This window comes from Theropithecus gelada, chromosome 7b (genome assembly GCF_003255815.1).
Source record: "Theropithecus gelada isolate Dixy chromosome 7b, Tgel_1.0, whole genome shotgun sequence".
NCBI lineage: Eukaryota > Metazoa > Chordata > Mammalia > Primates > Cercopithecidae > Theropithecus > Theropithecus gelada.
The window spans coordinates 24014070-24030365 of record NC_037675.1 but is presented as its reverse complement, the minus strand read 5'-3'; the positions used below and the strand labels follow the sequence as shown (position 1 = coordinate 24030365).

The window sequence follows — 16296 nt, the reverse complement described above, 5'->3', positions numbered from 1 at the left end:
TCCATGAGGTCAGGAGTTCAAGACCAGCCTGGCTAAGATGGTGAAACCCCATCTTGACTAAAAATACAAAAATTAGCCGGGCGTGGTGGTAGGTGCCTGTAATCCCAGCTACTTGGGAGGCTGAGGCAGGAGAATCGCTTGAACCCAGGAGGCGGTGGTTGCAGTGAGCCAAGATCGCACCACTGCACTTCAGCCTGGGCGACAGAGACTCCTTCTCAACAACAACAACAACAAAAAAGAATTAAATATCTTGCCCAAGTTGCTACCGGCAAGTAGAGGAGCTGAAATTTGTATCCAGGACAACTGACGCAAAGTCTGTCCTTTAACTTTCATACACACTGCCTCCCAGAGGAGGCTGATCTTGGCAAAAGGGTTGACAGCCATGCCCTGGGAGCTGGCTTTGGCAGATTGCGATAGGAGGCAGGAATCAGACAGCCTGCAGAGCAGAGCAGAACTGCATTGTTTCTATTCTCCAGCCTTTCTGCTCTATGGTGGTTTCTTGTCCTAGAAAGCTACCCTGGACCCTTCCTGTCAGGATCCCCATCTATGTCATTAGGATGCAGGGCATTCTGGTCTATCTCTGTAGACGTCTCTCTACTGTTTCCTGTTCCCTTACTGGTACTCTTGCTGCCAAAGGTGTTGTAGGCCACTTACCTGCTATTATATTACCATATTCTCTCAGTCCTGTACTTGATCATTGTGAAGTGGGAGAATAAGCCACTAATCCCCTGCCTTCCAATGTTCTTGGGTTCCAGGAGCCTCCACTCATTTTGAGAATTCCTTTGAGGGTTCATCATATGCAGTGGGTGACATTGCCCTGGCACTGTACTCAGCTCTGTTCTCATACTCAGGCTGGGACACTCTCAACTATGTCACTGAAGAGATCAAGAATCCTGAGAGGTAGGTACTGCACCACCAATTTTCCACAGCAGTGATAGCCATCATTTAATGAGCTACTACTCTGTGACAGACAGCATACCACAACCACCTATGAGGTTAATTTTATCAGCCTCATTTTAATAGATGAGAGGCCTGAGGCTCAGAGAAGTAACTTGTCTATGATCATAGTAACAGGGCTAAAATATGAACTTTCTCATGTATGCTCTGTAAATTTTTTAAAGGCATTTTTACATTTGTTCATTAATTTCTGCATTAATTAGAGCAGGTTGTATTATATGCTTATGTATGTTTTTAAAACAGATTTTCCTTGATAGATATTTCATCCACCCTTATCCCCACATACATAGCTTTGGGTTATAGACGTCCAGAAACCTTCCTATGTTTCCCTCTGATCCCTTCCTTGTTTCCTAAATTCATATTGACATTGTGGTATAGTTTCAGTCATTCAATTAAGTCACCCCACCATTATTGCTCTGTAGTCTATATATAGAGTGAAAAGAGCACTGGATAGGAAGACAAGGACCTAGAGTTTGTCTTTCCACTGACTTGTGGGCTGACCTTGAGGGAGTTGCCCAGCCATCTCTTTGTCTGCTTCCTTATCTGTAATCTGTGATCTCCATGGCCTTTCTTGGCTCTAAAATTCTATGATTCTGGGAACTAAGATTTGCCAGGGAATGGAGTTTTTTAAGAGAGAGTCTTGCTCTATTTCCTATGCTGGAGTATAATGGCGCAATCTTGGCTCATTGCAACCTCTGCCTCCCAGGTTCAAGTGATTCTCCTGCCTCAGCCTCCCAAATAGCTGGAATTACAGGCGCCTGCTACCGCACCTGGCTAATTTTTGTATTTTTAGTCAAGATGGGGTTTCACCATGTTGGCCACGCTGGTCTCGAACTCCTGACTTCAGGTGATCTGCCTGCCTTAGCCTCCCAACGTGCTGGGATTACAGGTGTGAGCCACCGTGCCCAGCTCTCTGTAAATGTTTAAGTCAGAAGAATCACAATTCTTATACCAATAAACTCCTTTTGGCTTGAGAAACAGAAGAGCACTCTTGGTACACAACTAGTGGTAACGCTATGGGAGCAGAGATAACAGAAGCAGGATGAAGGCCTGGGTGGTGCTTCCACCTACCGGACAGAAGCTGCATGACTCTGTATTTGCCCCACTTTGTGCTTCTTTTGGGCAGCCTTACTGTTAAGGATGTTTATAAAGTTCATGGCTTTATTGGGCTACAGGGACCTTGAGAGCTCTTTGCATCTTTCTTTTGCCCACCAGTTAGGATGGCTCCTGAGGTTCTCAAACTGAGGAAGGGGTGGGCAGACATATCTTCCAGGTTGCTTGTCAGATACACACACTTCTCTTCCTACTGAAGGCCTATCTCTGAAGATGTTAAATTTCACAATTTGCCTCCATAATTTCCTTTTATATTTCTCAACCTTGAGACAAAATTACCAATGTTGATAATCTTAGAGATGGAATCCTGACACTAAAAGATCTTTGGAGTATAAAACAAAATAACCTCCCATTTTCCTGTGCATTATTATGCTGGGACACTCTTTGTTAATTCTTTTTTTTTTTTTTTCAGACAGGGTCTGACTGCCTTGCCCAGGCTGGAGTGCAGTGGCCCAGTCATGGTTCACTGCAGCCTTGACCTCCTCGGGCTCAAGTGATCCTTCCACCTCAGCCTCCCAAGTAGCTGGGATTACAGGCATGCGCCACCATGCTTGGCTAATTTTTTGTTTTGTTTTTTGAGACAGAGTCTCACTGTTACCCAGGCTGGAGTGCAATGACACAATTTTGGCTTACCACAACCTCCACCTCCTGAGTTCAAGTGATTCTCGTACCTCAGCCTCCCAAGTAGCTGGGACTACAGGTGCGTGCCACCATGCCCAGCTAATTATTTATATTTTTAGTAGAGACAGGGTTTTGCCATGTTGGCCAGGCTGGTCTTAAACTCCTGACCTCAGGTGATCCACTTGCCTCGGCCTCCCAAACTGCTGGGATTACAGGCGTGAGCCACCACGCCCGGCTGCTTGGCTAGTTTTTTGTACAGACAGGGTTTTGCCATGTTGCCCAGGCTGGTCTCCAACTCCTGGACTCAAGCCATCTGCCCACCTTAGCCTCCCAAAGTGTTGGTACTACGGGCATGAGCCACTGATCCCAGCTGCACAGTCCTATCTCCTAATATGATATTCCTTTCCCCTAATGTTCTTTAGTTCTTAAGTGTTTAGTTCAGAGCTTCAGCCACTATCCAGGGCACCGTCAAAGACAAATGCATTGAGGAAATGTAGCAACAGTCTCCATCCCTGGAAAGACTGGTGTGGCAGGGAGAGTCTAAGGATTAAAGGAGAGATAGGGATATGACTGTGGGACTAATGTGTATTTTATTCTATTTGGCTGTAGGAACCTGCCCCTCTCCATTGGCATCTCCATGCCCATTGTCACCATCATCTATATCTTGACCAATGTGGCCTATTATACTGTGCTAGACATGAGAGACATCTTGGCCAGTGATGCTGTTGCTGTGGTAAAGGATTTTCACTAGCAGGTTGAGGGTGACTTGTGGGGTACTGGGTATATTCTGGCTCTTGAAAGTCCTGGAAAGGGGGTAGATGGCCTTGAAAGGAGTTCATTTCGAATATGGGGCTTGCAAGAAGGTCCTGTTACCCCCACTGTGGAAGAAGAGTTGGAGTCCTAATAAGGGGAATCTGGGGCATGCCCATCCATGTCTTTCATCCCTTTTAGATCCTGCTAATGACTCTTCCATTCTTTTCCCTTAGACTTTTGCAGATCAGATATTTGGAATATTTAACTGGATAATTCCACTGTCAGTTGCATTATCCTGTTTTGGTGGCCTCAATGCCTCCATTGTGGCTGCTTCTAGGTAAGAGTGGCATCTTTTGAAGGGCTATGGCAGTGGACGGTGGAACTTACAGGACCTGGACTTTGATTACCTGTGTTTTCCAACTGATACCATAACCTCTTTCTTGTTGTTTCTAGCAGAAGCCTGCAGTTGTCATTAATCTTAATACTGAGCTCCAGTCTATATTATCCAAACACTTTTGAAGGAAGGGATAGCAGAGAGGGAGGGCCATGTAGCAGATGAACCAGGCTGCATCGTGTCCACCAATTTTCTCAGCTTCTCCTATCTTACCTGACATAGGCTTTTCTTTGTGGGCTCAAGAGAAGGCCATCTCCCTGATGCCATCTGCATGATCCATGTTGAGCGGTTCACACCAGTGCCTTCTTTGCTCTTCAATGTAAGTCAGCTCAAGGATAAGACTGAAAATGATTGGGGGGATGGGGGGAAACTTCAGTAACAGCAGAAGCGACTGTTCTAGCTTCCTGAAAGCTCTAAAAGAAATTCCAATAGAAAAACTATTGGTGGATCAGAATGTTCACCATGGGCAAGGCACTATGCCAACCACTGCAGGCACTACAGGGAAAATCCAAATGCTGTAAGGAATGGTACACCTCTGCTCTAAGAGAAGCCATAAAGTACATGGAATACATTGTAATGATTGATTGCCATGACAGATAGTGAGTGATACGGTGTTTAAGAAATGATCACTTCCATGGGAGGAGAGGGTGAATGAAGAATTACGTCTAGAAGTGTATGTGTGTCTTAAAATCCACCAAAATGTTCTCAGAAAAAAAAAAAAAAAGGTGCATCTTGATGGCTAGGGTTGCAAATGGTAGAGATGGGCTTTAGGTAGGAGAAATAATATCAGAAAATCCTGTGGCAAAGCAGTATGGGTTTTAATACAGGTTGAATATCCAAAATCTGCAATGCTCTAAAAATCTGAAACTTTTTGAGTGTTGACTTGACAGTGGAGCATTTTGGATTTTCAGAATCGGGATATTCAACATGCAGGAGGAGATAAGAGCTGGATAATGTAGGTTGGAGCCATTATGGAAATGGTCCTATGCAAGACTTTTGAGGGATTGTTTCAAGCTTGCTTTATACAGGCTTAGCTTGAAGAATGGGTTGAAAAACCAGTTGAGACTACTGACTTGTAACAGAGGGGATAAGGTATTGAAACTAGAGTGTTAAAGGGATTAAAAACAGAAGAGGACCAGGAGACTCTGAGGATCGACGGGGGATGGATTTGGGAGGTATAAAGGGAGTGAAAAGCCTTTGGAATAACAAAGGCCCTGAGAAGAGCTGACTTGGGCTCACGCTTACAGGGTATCATGGCATTGATCTACTTGTGCGTGGAAGACATCTTCCAGCTCATTAACTACTACAGCTTCAGCTACTGGTTCTTTGTGGGGCTTTCTATTGTGGGTCAGCTTTATCTGCGCTGGAAGGAGCCTGATCGACCTCGTCCCCTCAAGGTATGGCAACTCCATCCTACCTCTGCTCCATCTGAAACAGCTAGAGTTGCTGCTACAGGGGACTATTACAAGACACTTTATTTAGAAACCTTTGCCTGGGACTTGGTGGTTAGTATTGTGTTGAAATTAAAGGTATGGAAAGAAGACTCAGTGCGCTAATCCTTATGGGAGGTGTTATTTTAGCTGTTAAGAATCCTGAGTGGTCCACCCCAGTTGTGTTTCCTGTGCCCTCAGCTCAGCGTTTTCTTCCCGATTGTCTTCTGCCTCTGCACCATCTTCCTGGTGGCTGTTCCACTTTACAGTGATACCATCAACTCCCTCATCGGCATTGCCATTGCCCTCTCAGGCCTGCCCTTTTACTTCCTCATCATCAGAGTGCCAGAACATAAGCGACCTCTTTACCTCCGAAGGATCGTGGGTAAGCATTGCATCCTTAAATCAGCTCAGCTATTGTAGAGCTTGGTTTTTGCCTTTTTCTGTAAATCTTGCCTCCAAAGACATTTTTGCCATAGCCCCTTCTTATGAACCCTTCGGCTTAATGAAATCACTCCCCTCAGGCCCAGTTCCATTCAATGACACTTGAACTCAGCCCAGCTGACCTCTTCTCAATTCCAACTCAAAGTTTTCTTTGTAGGGTCTGCCACAAGGTACCTCCAGGTCCTGTGTATGTCAGTTGCTGCAGAAATGGATTTGGAAGATGGAGGAGAGATGCCCAAGCAACGGGATCCCAAGTCTAACTAAACACCATCTGGAATCCTGATGTGGAAAGCAGGGGTTTCTGGTCTACTGGCTAGAGCTGAGGAAGTTGAAAAGGAAAGCTCACTTCTTTGGAGGCACCTGTCCAGAAGCCTGGCCTAGGCAGCTTCAACCTTTGAACTTACTTTTTGAAATGAAAAGTAATTTATTTGTTTTGCTACATACAGTTCCAGACTTTTAAAGTGGACAATAGAGGAGACTGGGGAGAGGAGCATGTCAGGTGTGGGCTTGGTGGTTTTAGAAGCACCTGAGTGCGCCTACCTACTCCTCTTTTCTTTTAAAAGGGCCCACAATCCTCCAATTATCTCCTTTAGAGAGACATCAAACTATCACAGGTGCTGGATGACAATAAAGTTATGTTCCTAAAGTCTGAGTGACTTCACTTTATATAGTATCTCTAGGACAGCTCCCATTAGCCTAGAAACACAAAGACTAAAAATAATCTTATGCTTGAAAGTAGATCCATCTTTTCTCTCTCAAGCTAGCTGCTGAAGGCTGATAAACCAGGCTCTACACAAAGGCAGACAACAGAACACTTCAACTGCTCTAGTGAAATGCTGGGTTGTTACATAAAAATGACATGAACTTCCTTTTTGAGACAGGATCTTGCTCTGTGGCCAAGGCTGGAGTACAGCAGCATGATCTTGGCTCACTGCAGCCTCAACCTCCTGGGCTTAAGCTATCCTCCCACCTCAGCCTCCCAGGTAGCTGGGACTATGGGCAAGCACCACCATGCTCAGCTAACTTTTTAGCAGAGACAAGGTCTCGCCATGTTGCCCAGGCTGGTCTCGAATTCCTGGACTCAAGTGATTCACCCACCTCAGCCTCCCAAAGTGCTGAGATTATAGGTGTGAGCCACTTTGCCCAGCCTGGAACTTTCATTCTTAATTATCACTAAGAATTTGCACACATCTGCTTCTTGAAATTTTTAAAGTAATCTTGGAATCAAGAAATGCAGTTATTATATTTAGATACAATCTCAACATTCAACTTATCAGCCACACCTCTAGACTGCAATCCAAATGTGGATAGAACAACACATGTATGGGTTGGAAGTTTAAACTCTTTTTTTTTTTTTTGAAACAGAGTCTTACTCTGTTGCCCAGGATGGAGTGCAATGGCTTGATCTTGGTTCACTGCAACCTCTGCCTCCGAGGTTCAAGTGATTCTCCTGCCTCAACTGCCCAAGTAGCTGGAACTACAGACGTGTACCACCACGACTGGCTAATTTTTGTATTTTTAGTAGAGACAGGGTTTCACTATGTTGGCCAGGCTGGTCTCAAACTCCTGACCTCAGGCCATCTGCCCGTCTCAGCCTCTCAAAGTGCTGGGATTACAGGCGTGAGCCACTGTGCCTGGGTGGAAGTTTAAACCCTTAATGCCAGGTTAAAACATTATATTTTCCAATGCCATGGGCCAGCAAAAGCAATCATGACCCACTCTATTCTTCGGTTTTCTTTTTTTCAGACAGAGTCTCCCTCTGTTGCTCAGGCTGGAGTGCAGTGGCGCAATCTTGGCTCACTGCAACCTCCACCTCCCAGGTTCAAGCAATTCTCCTGCCTCAGCCTCCCGAGTAGCTGGGACAATAGGTGTGCGCCACCACGTGTGGCTATTTTTGTATTTTTAGTAGAGATGAGGTTTCCCCACGTTGGACAGGCCGGTCTCAAACTCCTGACCTCAGGTGATCCGCCTGCCTCGGCCTCCCAAAGTCCTGGGTATTCTTCAGTTTTCTGAAGCACACACTCATTTCCCTGTTCAATAAGTATCAGGAAGCAGCATGTAGTACAGAGGTTTACTAACTCTGTGAATGGGAAGATCACTTGGCTACCCAGTGCTCTCTTATAAACATGAGTATAAGAGTGTTTCGTGAAATTGTTTTTAAAATGAACATCTCTGTGTGCCACAGTTCCTAGGACTGGGGCAAGGACACAGTGTCAAGTCTTGTTTTGAGGATGAGTCTTTGAAGAGACAGAGTTCCTGCCAGAATGCGCACGGAACGTAAGTCAGCCAAGCGTGTCGCGCCAGGGATACTTTGACTTTGGTTTGCTGCTGCTGCTGCTGCTGCTAGGGATATTGGGAGGGTTATTATTTCCAGGTTGTAGGAGAGGGTTGTGGGTAAAGGTCTGTCGTAAGGGACCTGAGGGGAGAAGAGAAAACAAATCTCAACGAAGAACAGAAAGAAGAAACAAAAGACAGAATTTTGGCCTGAAAGGACTATTTACCCCTGGCTGCTAGCTCCAAGTGATTCTGCATGCGTTGTTCACGCTCTTGCAGCTGACGTGCCATTTCAGCATTTTTCCAGCCTGTGTAAAGAGAAGCAAGAGAGTCACTTGCATTCCTATTTGTAGACCCCTCTCCCTAGTCCTGTTTCACAGAGGACGAGCCCTTACCTTTTTTGAAGCTCTCTAGGAAGCCTTCCCGTGGAGGTAATTTGTCAGGGTCATGTACAACACGCTGGGGGATTTTAAGTACAGTGCGTACTGCTGGAATCCGGAGACAGGATACTTGGCCCAGGGAAAACAAATTGGAGGAGAGCCAGTACATAAACACTGCCTGGGTGAGAACACAGAGAGGGGACTCAGAAGCTGTATCCCTGCTCAGCTTGCTAGGTGGCTAGGCTAGGCAGAAGGCCTTGGAGCCAGCCCATAAGGCATTACCTACCGTGGGGAAATGCATGGTTACGGGCAAGGCTATCAGGGGCATCACTCTGATCACATTTCTCATCCACTGAAGGTCAGAACTTTGCACACCTGTCTCAGCACCTAGCTGCCAAAAGAAGCAGGGTAGAAAGGTCGGGAAAGCTGTCAGTTTCAGTGAACCTGTCTCTAATCTCTTACCCATCAACTCTTTCTCCAGCAAGTGAAGGATGACCATTCTGTACAATTACTTTACCCTCCAATCCCAGTTCACTTTGCAGGCCTGGCACTTGGCCAATCTGGGCTTACCTCAAGGACAGCCCACATTGTAGCAGTGACTACCAGTGGTAACACGTAGGTGGGATCGGATACCGTGAGATCCTGGAACCACCAGAGGCCACCTGTCTGCAGGCTGGCCACAGGAAGGTTGGCCATCTCTCTCAAAGCAATGAAGAAGGAGAGAAAGATTGGGGCCTATTACACAAGATAAACAGTGTCAGCATGCTTTACCAGAGAAAACATTTTCATCACCCCACTACTGAAAGCCATGTATAATCCACCACCACCTGTTTTTTTGGGGGGCCTGGGGCACATCAAACACAGAGAGGAAATTTGATGGGTATAGGATGAAATAAGGAAGGAAATGTTTTTGCTCACCTGAGTCAGAGGAAGAATGAGAGGTTTAAAGAGTTTAATACCATGTTTTTTCTGGTAAAATGCCATCTCCGAGGAAGCCTTGTAAACTGTGAGGTGAGAGGAAATTAATGGTTGGGGTAACAGTTACATCAGTGGAGGTGAACATCCTCATCATCTACCTGGCCTGTGAAATTTCTAACCAACCCTGGCCAGTCCTTGGGAGCATTAGGCCCAAGAAACAGATAAATCTTTAGAACTTTCCCGACTGTGGCAACTTCTGATTCACATTGTTCCTTTCCCCCAGCAGAATGTAAGGAAAAGTGCAAATGTGGTCCTCTCCCATGGTCATTCTGCAGCTGACTCACACTCAATATTGTCTCCCGCCAACTTGGCCTCTCTGACTCGACTGGAAAACTTCTGGATCTCTGGCAAGTGATTGTGGATCTTGGCTGCCTCTCGCTGGCCCATCACGATGAGAGGAAAAATGAGGCAGCGGGCAAAGACTGTACCTGGAAAATACAAACTAGGATTGGAGTGAAATTAAAGCAGTTCTGCAGCTAGAAGGTTGAAGGTTTTTAGGTCCTTACTGAAAGGGTCTTATTCTTGCCTTGTCCATTCTGTGACTTACGCCTAAGAGGCCCAGAATTAGGGTCAGGGGTATGAATTAGTTGCTTTAAGGCTCAGTTCTCTGATTTGGCATCACAAAAGTATGGCATTAACTTCTCTAAGCAGATGATTAGGAATCCTGTTTGTTTCCTCAAACAAAAAGGTGACAGGAGCACTTTTCTAGATCAATAGCTTCCAAACTTTTCTGTGATCAAAAGAGCCTCCCTGCTCCATCAAACTGTACACGTAGCCCCAATGTACAAAAAAAAAAAAAAAAAAAAAAAAAAAAAAAAAAAATGCTGCCCTGAGCAAACGAAAAGCCTGGCCACAGGATTATTTATGTGGCAGCCTTCACCTTGCTCAGAGGTCCCTTTACAAAACTCTGGGGCTTCCAGGAAGGAAGTTTGAAAGCCATTGTTCTAGAAATCCCTGGAGTAGGACATAATCTGATGGCCTACTGCTTTAGCTCCTTCATATTTCTTTTCTCACACTTCATTTTTCCTGGTCATTCATTTGTTTTGATTTTTAGATCCCACAAATAAGTGAGAACATGGTGATGTCAAATACGAGACTAGGTTACAGGGTTAGGCTTTATCAACATTATGATGAATGATGTGGAGTAGAAAGAGAAGGGAGCTAAGGATAGAACCCAGACTACTGGCACTGAAAGGGTAGGTAGGATAATTTGGAGATGCAAAAGTATGGTCAGAAAGACAGGGAGAAAAATCAGGAAACGTTATCATAAAAGCCAAAGGATTGACTTTATTTTTTATTTTTTTTTAACAGAGTCTCGTTCTATTGCTCTGTCGCTCAGGCTGGAGTGCAGTGGCGCAATCTTGGCTCACTTCAACCTCTGCTTCCCAGGTTCAAGCGATTCTCCTGCCTCAGCCTCCTGAATAGCTGGGACTACAGGCGCCTGCCACCACACCTCGCTAATTTTTGTATTTCTAGTAGAGATGGGGTTTCACAATATTGGCCAGGCTGGTCTCAAACTCCTGACCTTGTAATCTTCCTGCCTTGGCCTCCCAAAGTGCTGGGATTACAGGCATGAGCCACCACGCCTGGGAAAGGATTGATTTTAAGGTCTAAAGTGTCTAATGCAGAAAGACCAAGTATAATAAAAGTGGATTTAGCAATTAGGTTACTGGCAGTTCAAATGAGGTGATATGAGTAAAAGCCAGATGGCTGAGAGAGTAAGTGGAAAGAAGTAGGCTCATTGGATGCAGAGCAATCTTTTAAGTAATAGCTATCAAAAGAACGAAACCCAGTCATTTGTGACAACATGGATGGAACTGGAGATCACTATGCTAAGTGAAATAAGGCAGGCACAGAAAGACGAACATCACCATGTTCTTACTTATTTGTGGGATCTAAAAATCAAAACAAATGAAATCATGGGCAGAGAGTAGAAGGAAGGTTACCAGAGGCTGGGAAGGGTAGTCAGGGTTTGGAATAATTAATGGGTAAAAAATTAGTTAGAATAAGATCTACTATTTGATAGCACAACAGGGTGACTATAATCAGTAATAATTGTGTATTTTAAAATAAAGAACGTAAAAATTAGCCAGGTGTGGTGGTACACCTGTAGTCCCAGCTACTTGGGAGGCTGAAACATGAGAATCACTTGAACCTGGGAGGTGGAGGTTGCAGTGAGCCGAGATTGGGCCACTGCACTCCAGCCTGGGTGACAGAGCAAAACTCTGTTTAAAAAAATAAAATAAAATAAAATATAAAGTGTAATTGGATTCTTTGTAACTTAAAGGATAAATGCTTGAGGGGATGGATATCTCATTCTCCATGTGATTATTACACCTTGCAGGCCTGTATCAAAACATCTCATGTAGCCCATAAATATATACACCTACTAGGTATCCACAAACAACAACAAAACAAATAAATAACAGCCATGAAAGGAAGAAGAAAGACAGGGTAGTAGGTGAAGGGGAACTAAGAATGAAGGGAATAAATTTTCCCCCAAGTAACACATGGGTATGCTTGAGCATGCTTACATGTGCAGGGCAGGGCAATAAGGAGGGAAACGTTGAAGACACAGGGGAGAGAAGAGATCATTGATGGAGCAAAGTGGCAGAGAGACACATAATTCAAAGCAGAGCTTCAGCCTTTACAAAAGCAATGCGAGTGGCTTCCCAATTTGGGGGTTTAAGTGCCTGACTTGAACCTCTGTTCTTCTAAACCAGGACAGCTTCATGACTGTTAATAAGGTCCCCTGACTCTAACCCCATGTTTGTATTCGAATATCTATACTTCTTGAATCCCAGATGATCTGGTGGTTTTATAATGCTCTTTAAGAAATATAGGTAGACTGCATCTAGGTATCATGTGCCTCTATCACTCATTTGAAATCATCTGCTCTTCTGATTCCAGAGCTTCTGCAACTACTTCCTGAATCCATTCAAATAATTGCCATCTATGAGGTTCTATCCCTAACCCATGTATAGGGTATATTCCCCTTACATGCAGCAATGGCCCCCCACCAAGGTAGGCCCAGATCAACATGCATAAATTCCAGTAAATTCTGGATCAGTCCCACTGGGGTGTGTGACCCCAGCCCCAGTTCAGCGAAGCTCTGCTCTGCAGCAGCTTGGACTACATCTGCAGTCTCTCCAGAAGCCACCTCAGGTACCGCTGCGGGTGAGGGAGTTGCAGGAACAACAGGAGGGGCCTGAACCTGTGTGAAAGGAAGCCTTGTATATTTATTCAGTAGTGAACACATAGAAAGTGAGACCTTCTTAAAATAACCAGTACTGGGTTCTGTTCTCTCTACTTCTTATTCTTCCAGGTTACCCTAGTGTACATAGAATTCAAGCTTAAAAAGGATATCTCATTTTTATCAATAGGTAGGAAGAGAAGTTACTTTGAGTAAGATTCCATGACTTCCCTTCATGCTGGGAAGTTATTTCTTTTATCACTGTTTCCCAAACTTCAGCCATTTGAATATCACTATTATGATTTTTACCATATATTAACATGAAACAATTACTTTTCTTTCAAACAGCTCAGAAAACCAAATATAACATCTCTCCTGTTGTACTTCCAATCATTTCCCCACTGAATTGAAAATTCATCCCAAGCAGAGATGCTACCATTTTGGAGAGCTGTGTGGAGCGTGGACAAGAACTCTGCTTCATATTCCCCCTGCTCCCAAACAAAACAGAATATGAAACCAACCGGGAAACACCACTCCTAATATTGCAGGAACGAAAGGCCTCTTACCTGGACTTCTGCAAACGAGATGGCAGAGGTACTGAGGCTGCGGGGGCCGGAAGCCGCAAGGAAGAGGTAGTGTGGGCGACAGCAGCACCGGGCTGCTGGGAATAGGAGCCGTGCGGTCAGTGGTTTCCCGAGCCATTGCGAGGGCCCTGTGACGCTGTGGACCTAAGCGTGTAAAAGGATGATGGAGCCCCTTTACCGGGAGCAGAAGTCCTCGCGTAGGGGCAAAGGGGATTCATTATGCTAACTTCCCAAAAAGCAAGCAGCCCGGCCACTACAGGTGCAGACATTACTATTACCGCGCGCAGACCGCTAGCCCGAAGGCATGCAGCTGGTGATGCCTGCAGAGCAAAGGTTGAATCCGGGTTCGCCGCATCTCAGTTATCGTAGACCCGCATCGGGGGGCCCTGAGAACTAGGCCGAGGTGCTCTCGCCAGGGGCGAAGCCAATTCCAGAAGCTGACACCGGGCTGCTGGGCCCACAGTGTTGGGGACTAACCCTAGCGCGTCCTCACAAGACCCGAGGTCATGACATTCAGGTCCCGGTGAGCGGGTCAGCGTCTGCTCATATCCCTAGCACGAGCTGTCCTGGGGCTTGGTTCACTGGGTTAGGGCAGCATCCCGGTGCTCAGCCCCGGGGCATCCTTACCCGACGCCCGGACTGTAGCAGGCGCAGAACCTCCCGGCGTCCGCACATCAGTCCCATCGCCATTTTGTCCGGAAGAGGACTTACTTTTGCGCCTGCGCACTAAGAACCACAATCCCGCGAGAGGAAGCACTTTTGGAAGCGGGCAGGAAGCCAGAGTTGTTGCCGTAGATCAGGCGGTAAAAGAGAACGGAGCTTGGCGGCCATATTTGAAGTGGGTAAAAATCTGAAAAGCCGCGTTACCATGAGCACGCAGAGAGCCTTTTCTGGAGATTGAAAGGAAGTGGAAGAGCCAGGTTAGCTGTCATCGTAAGCTATCATCGTTTGTGATGGCGTAAACCTGGGTAATTTTCCTCTAATGTCGCGATTGTCCTCTGATTCGTCAGTTTACAAATAGCCTCAGAAAAGTCTTGGCTGTACTTGCAGAGGATTTTTCCCACTCAATGATGTTCGATTCTTTTGATTCTTATTCCTAGGTAAATTGTAATCGCAGGTCCAATGAAATTTGAGGGTAGTCTAGAGTCTGACAGAAATGAAGAGAAGGCAGCCGCTGGGAAATATTTTCCTCCCAGATAAAAAGACAAAGCTTCCAGAGACTTCACCTTTCCATTTTTTCTTTTGTAAGTGGGGTGGTGTGAGGACTGACCATGAGGGGACAAGTTTCGAGATGAAAAGCTCACGTGCAGGCCGGGCGCGGTGGCTCAGGCCTGTAATCCCAGCACTTTGGGAGGCCGAGGCGGGTGGATCACGAGGTCAAGAGATCGAGACTATCCTGGCCAACATGGTGAAACCCCATCTCTACTAAAAATACAAAAATTAGCCGAGCATTGTGGCGGGCGCCTGTAATCTCAGCTACTTGGGAGGCTGAGGCAGGAGAATCACTTGGATCCGGGAGGCAGAGGTTGCAGTGAGCCGGGATTGTGCCACTGCACTTCAGCCTGGCGACAGAGTGAGACTCCATCTCAAAAAAAAAAAAAAAAAAAAAAAAAAACAACTTACGTGCTGAAGATGGTTGAGGGCAAAGATAGAAAACACCCAAATACTTGATGATATCATTGAGCTAATGTACCATGCTTGGAACCGTCTATCTCCAGACTTTGTTGTGTAAGGTAATTAAAGGTCTTAGCAGGGTGCAGTGGCTCACGCCTGTAATCTTATCACTTTGGGAGGCCAAGGCTGGTGGATTACTAGGTCAAGAGATCGAGACCAGCCTGGCCAACATGGTGAAATCCCGTCTCTACTGAAAATACGACAAACAAAAAAACTAGCCGGGCGTGGTGGTGCGTACCTGTTGTCCCAGCTACTAGGGAGGCTGAGGCAGGAGAATTGCTTGAACCTAGGAGGTGGAGGTTGCAGTGAGCTGAGGTGGAGCCACTGCACTCCAGCCTGGGCGACAGAGTGAGACTCCATCTCAAAAAAAAAAAAGGAAAAAAAAAGATAATTAAAGGTCTTTACTGTTTAGACTCTAAATCTGTTGCTTGGGTGTTCTGTTTCTTGAAGTTAAAAGCATTCATCTCCAGGGAAAAAACTTACTGCTCAGAAAAGTGGAGTTGATTATATTTGAACCCTTATAAAAGTCTCTCAATATGCAGATTACTTTCTAAACAACAAACTATAGTTTCAGAAAGATACAATAACCTGAAATTATTTCAGTGACTGCTAATTTGGGACAATTATGAATGTACCTGACAGATACGGCAAAAATAGGCAAAGAAATATAATACTGATTTAGTAATAATTAATGGTATGAGCTAACACTTGCATATGTTGGGTGCTATTGTAAACATCAATAGATTTTCCATATCAATAGATTTTGATATGGAAACACTGATTTTTTTTTAGAGATTACTTTTAAAACTCAATACAATTAGAAGTAATTGCAAATATACAGCTACAGAACACTTGGCAGGGTGACTATCTTATGGTACACTGCTACTTTGGTGACCCCAAATGAACCAGGCTTCACAATATGTGCACCTTTAGGAGTTCTATTCTCTTGAGTCTGGTTGGCCCTGTAACTTGCTTTAATCAATAGTAGAATGCATTGGAAGTGATGTTATGCTAGTTTGGGACTATGCCTTAAGAAGGCCTGATAGCTTCTGCTTTTGCATTCAGGGGAAAGCCAGCTGCTGTGTTAGAATTTTGACTTCTCAGACTTACTGCCTGTGAAAAGCCCAACCAACCACTTGAAGAAGAACGGAGGTTTGGGCTAACAGCCTCAGTTGAACCCTCAGCCAGCAATCAACACCAGCTTTTGCCAGCCACGTGAAGAAGGCCATTTAAAACGTGGATTCTCCAGCCCATTGGAGCCACCTCAGGTGACTCCGTGTGGAGCAAAGAAAGGCTATTTGAGCCCACATTGCAAAATTACAGGCAAATAAATAAAATTATTGTGGTTTTAAGCCACTAAGTTTTGGAGTACTTTGTTGTTCAATAATAGATAGCTGAAATGTACAGGCAAACTTGGGAGATACTATGGGTTGGGTTCCAGACCACTACAATAAAGCCAATATCATAACAAAGTGAGTCACAGGGAGTTTTTTGTTTTGCA

General features: G+C 45.2%; 2 protein-coding genes across 4 annotated transcripts in view; one reads left to right on the top strand and one right to left on the bottom strand.

The window, feature by feature from the left end:
* Positions 1 to 6358, top strand: part of SLC7A7 (solute carrier family 7 member 7) — a 43051-nt gene extending 36693 nt beyond the window's left edge. For all 3 annotated transcript variants that reach the window (XM_025392294.1, XM_025392295.1, XM_025392296.1), the window contains 7 exons: positions 756 to 900; positions 3301 to 3424; positions 3678 to 3781; positions 4061 to 4157; positions 5086 to 5235; positions 5470 to 5653; positions 5870 to 6358. In XM_025392294.1, coding sequence (XP_025248079.1) covers positions 756 to 900; positions 3301 to 3424; positions 3678 to 3781; positions 4061 to 4157; positions 5086 to 5235; positions 5470 to 5653; positions 5870 to 5976 — 911 coding nt within the window. In that variant the 3' untranslated portion in view covers positions 5977 to 6358. The remainder of the gene's footprint in view (positions 1 to 755; positions 901 to 3300; positions 3425 to 3677; positions 3782 to 4060; positions 4158 to 5085; positions 5236 to 5469; positions 5654 to 5869) is intronic.
* Positions 6359 to 7769: 1411 nt separating this feature from the next.
* OXA1L (OXA1L, mitochondrial inner membrane protein) lies at positions 7770 to 13855 on the bottom strand. The gene is made up of 10 exons (XM_025391253.1): positions 13749 to 13855; positions 13104 to 13265; positions 12345 to 12558; positions 9629 to 9772; positions 9285 to 9370; positions 8937 to 9101; positions 8653 to 8757; positions 8382 to 8544; positions 8214 to 8294; positions 7770 to 8128 (listed from the first exon to the last, which is right to left on the bottom strand). The coding sequence occupies exons 1-10, from the start codon at positions 13809 to 13811 to the stop codon at positions 7995 to 7997; spliced, it is 1317 nt and encodes a 438-aa protein (XP_025247038.1). The 5' UTR covers positions 13812 to 13855; the 3' UTR covers positions 7770 to 7994.
* Between the last annotated feature and the right edge of the window lie 2441 nt (positions 13856 to 16296).

Coding starts and splice junctions, on each gene's coding strand:
- OXA1L (XM_025391253.1), bottom strand. CDS start 13,811: ATGGCGATGGGACTGATGTGCGGACGCCGGGAGGTTCTGCGCCTGCTA. Junction 9,371..9,628: donor GGCGGGAGACAATATTGAGT/GTGAGTCAGCTG, acceptor CTCACCTCACAG/TTTACAAGGCTTCCTCGGAG. Junction 8,129..8,213: donor CTTGGAGCTAGCAGCCAGGG/GTAAATAGTCCT, acceptor TTCTCCCCTCAG/GTCCCTTACGACAGACCTTT.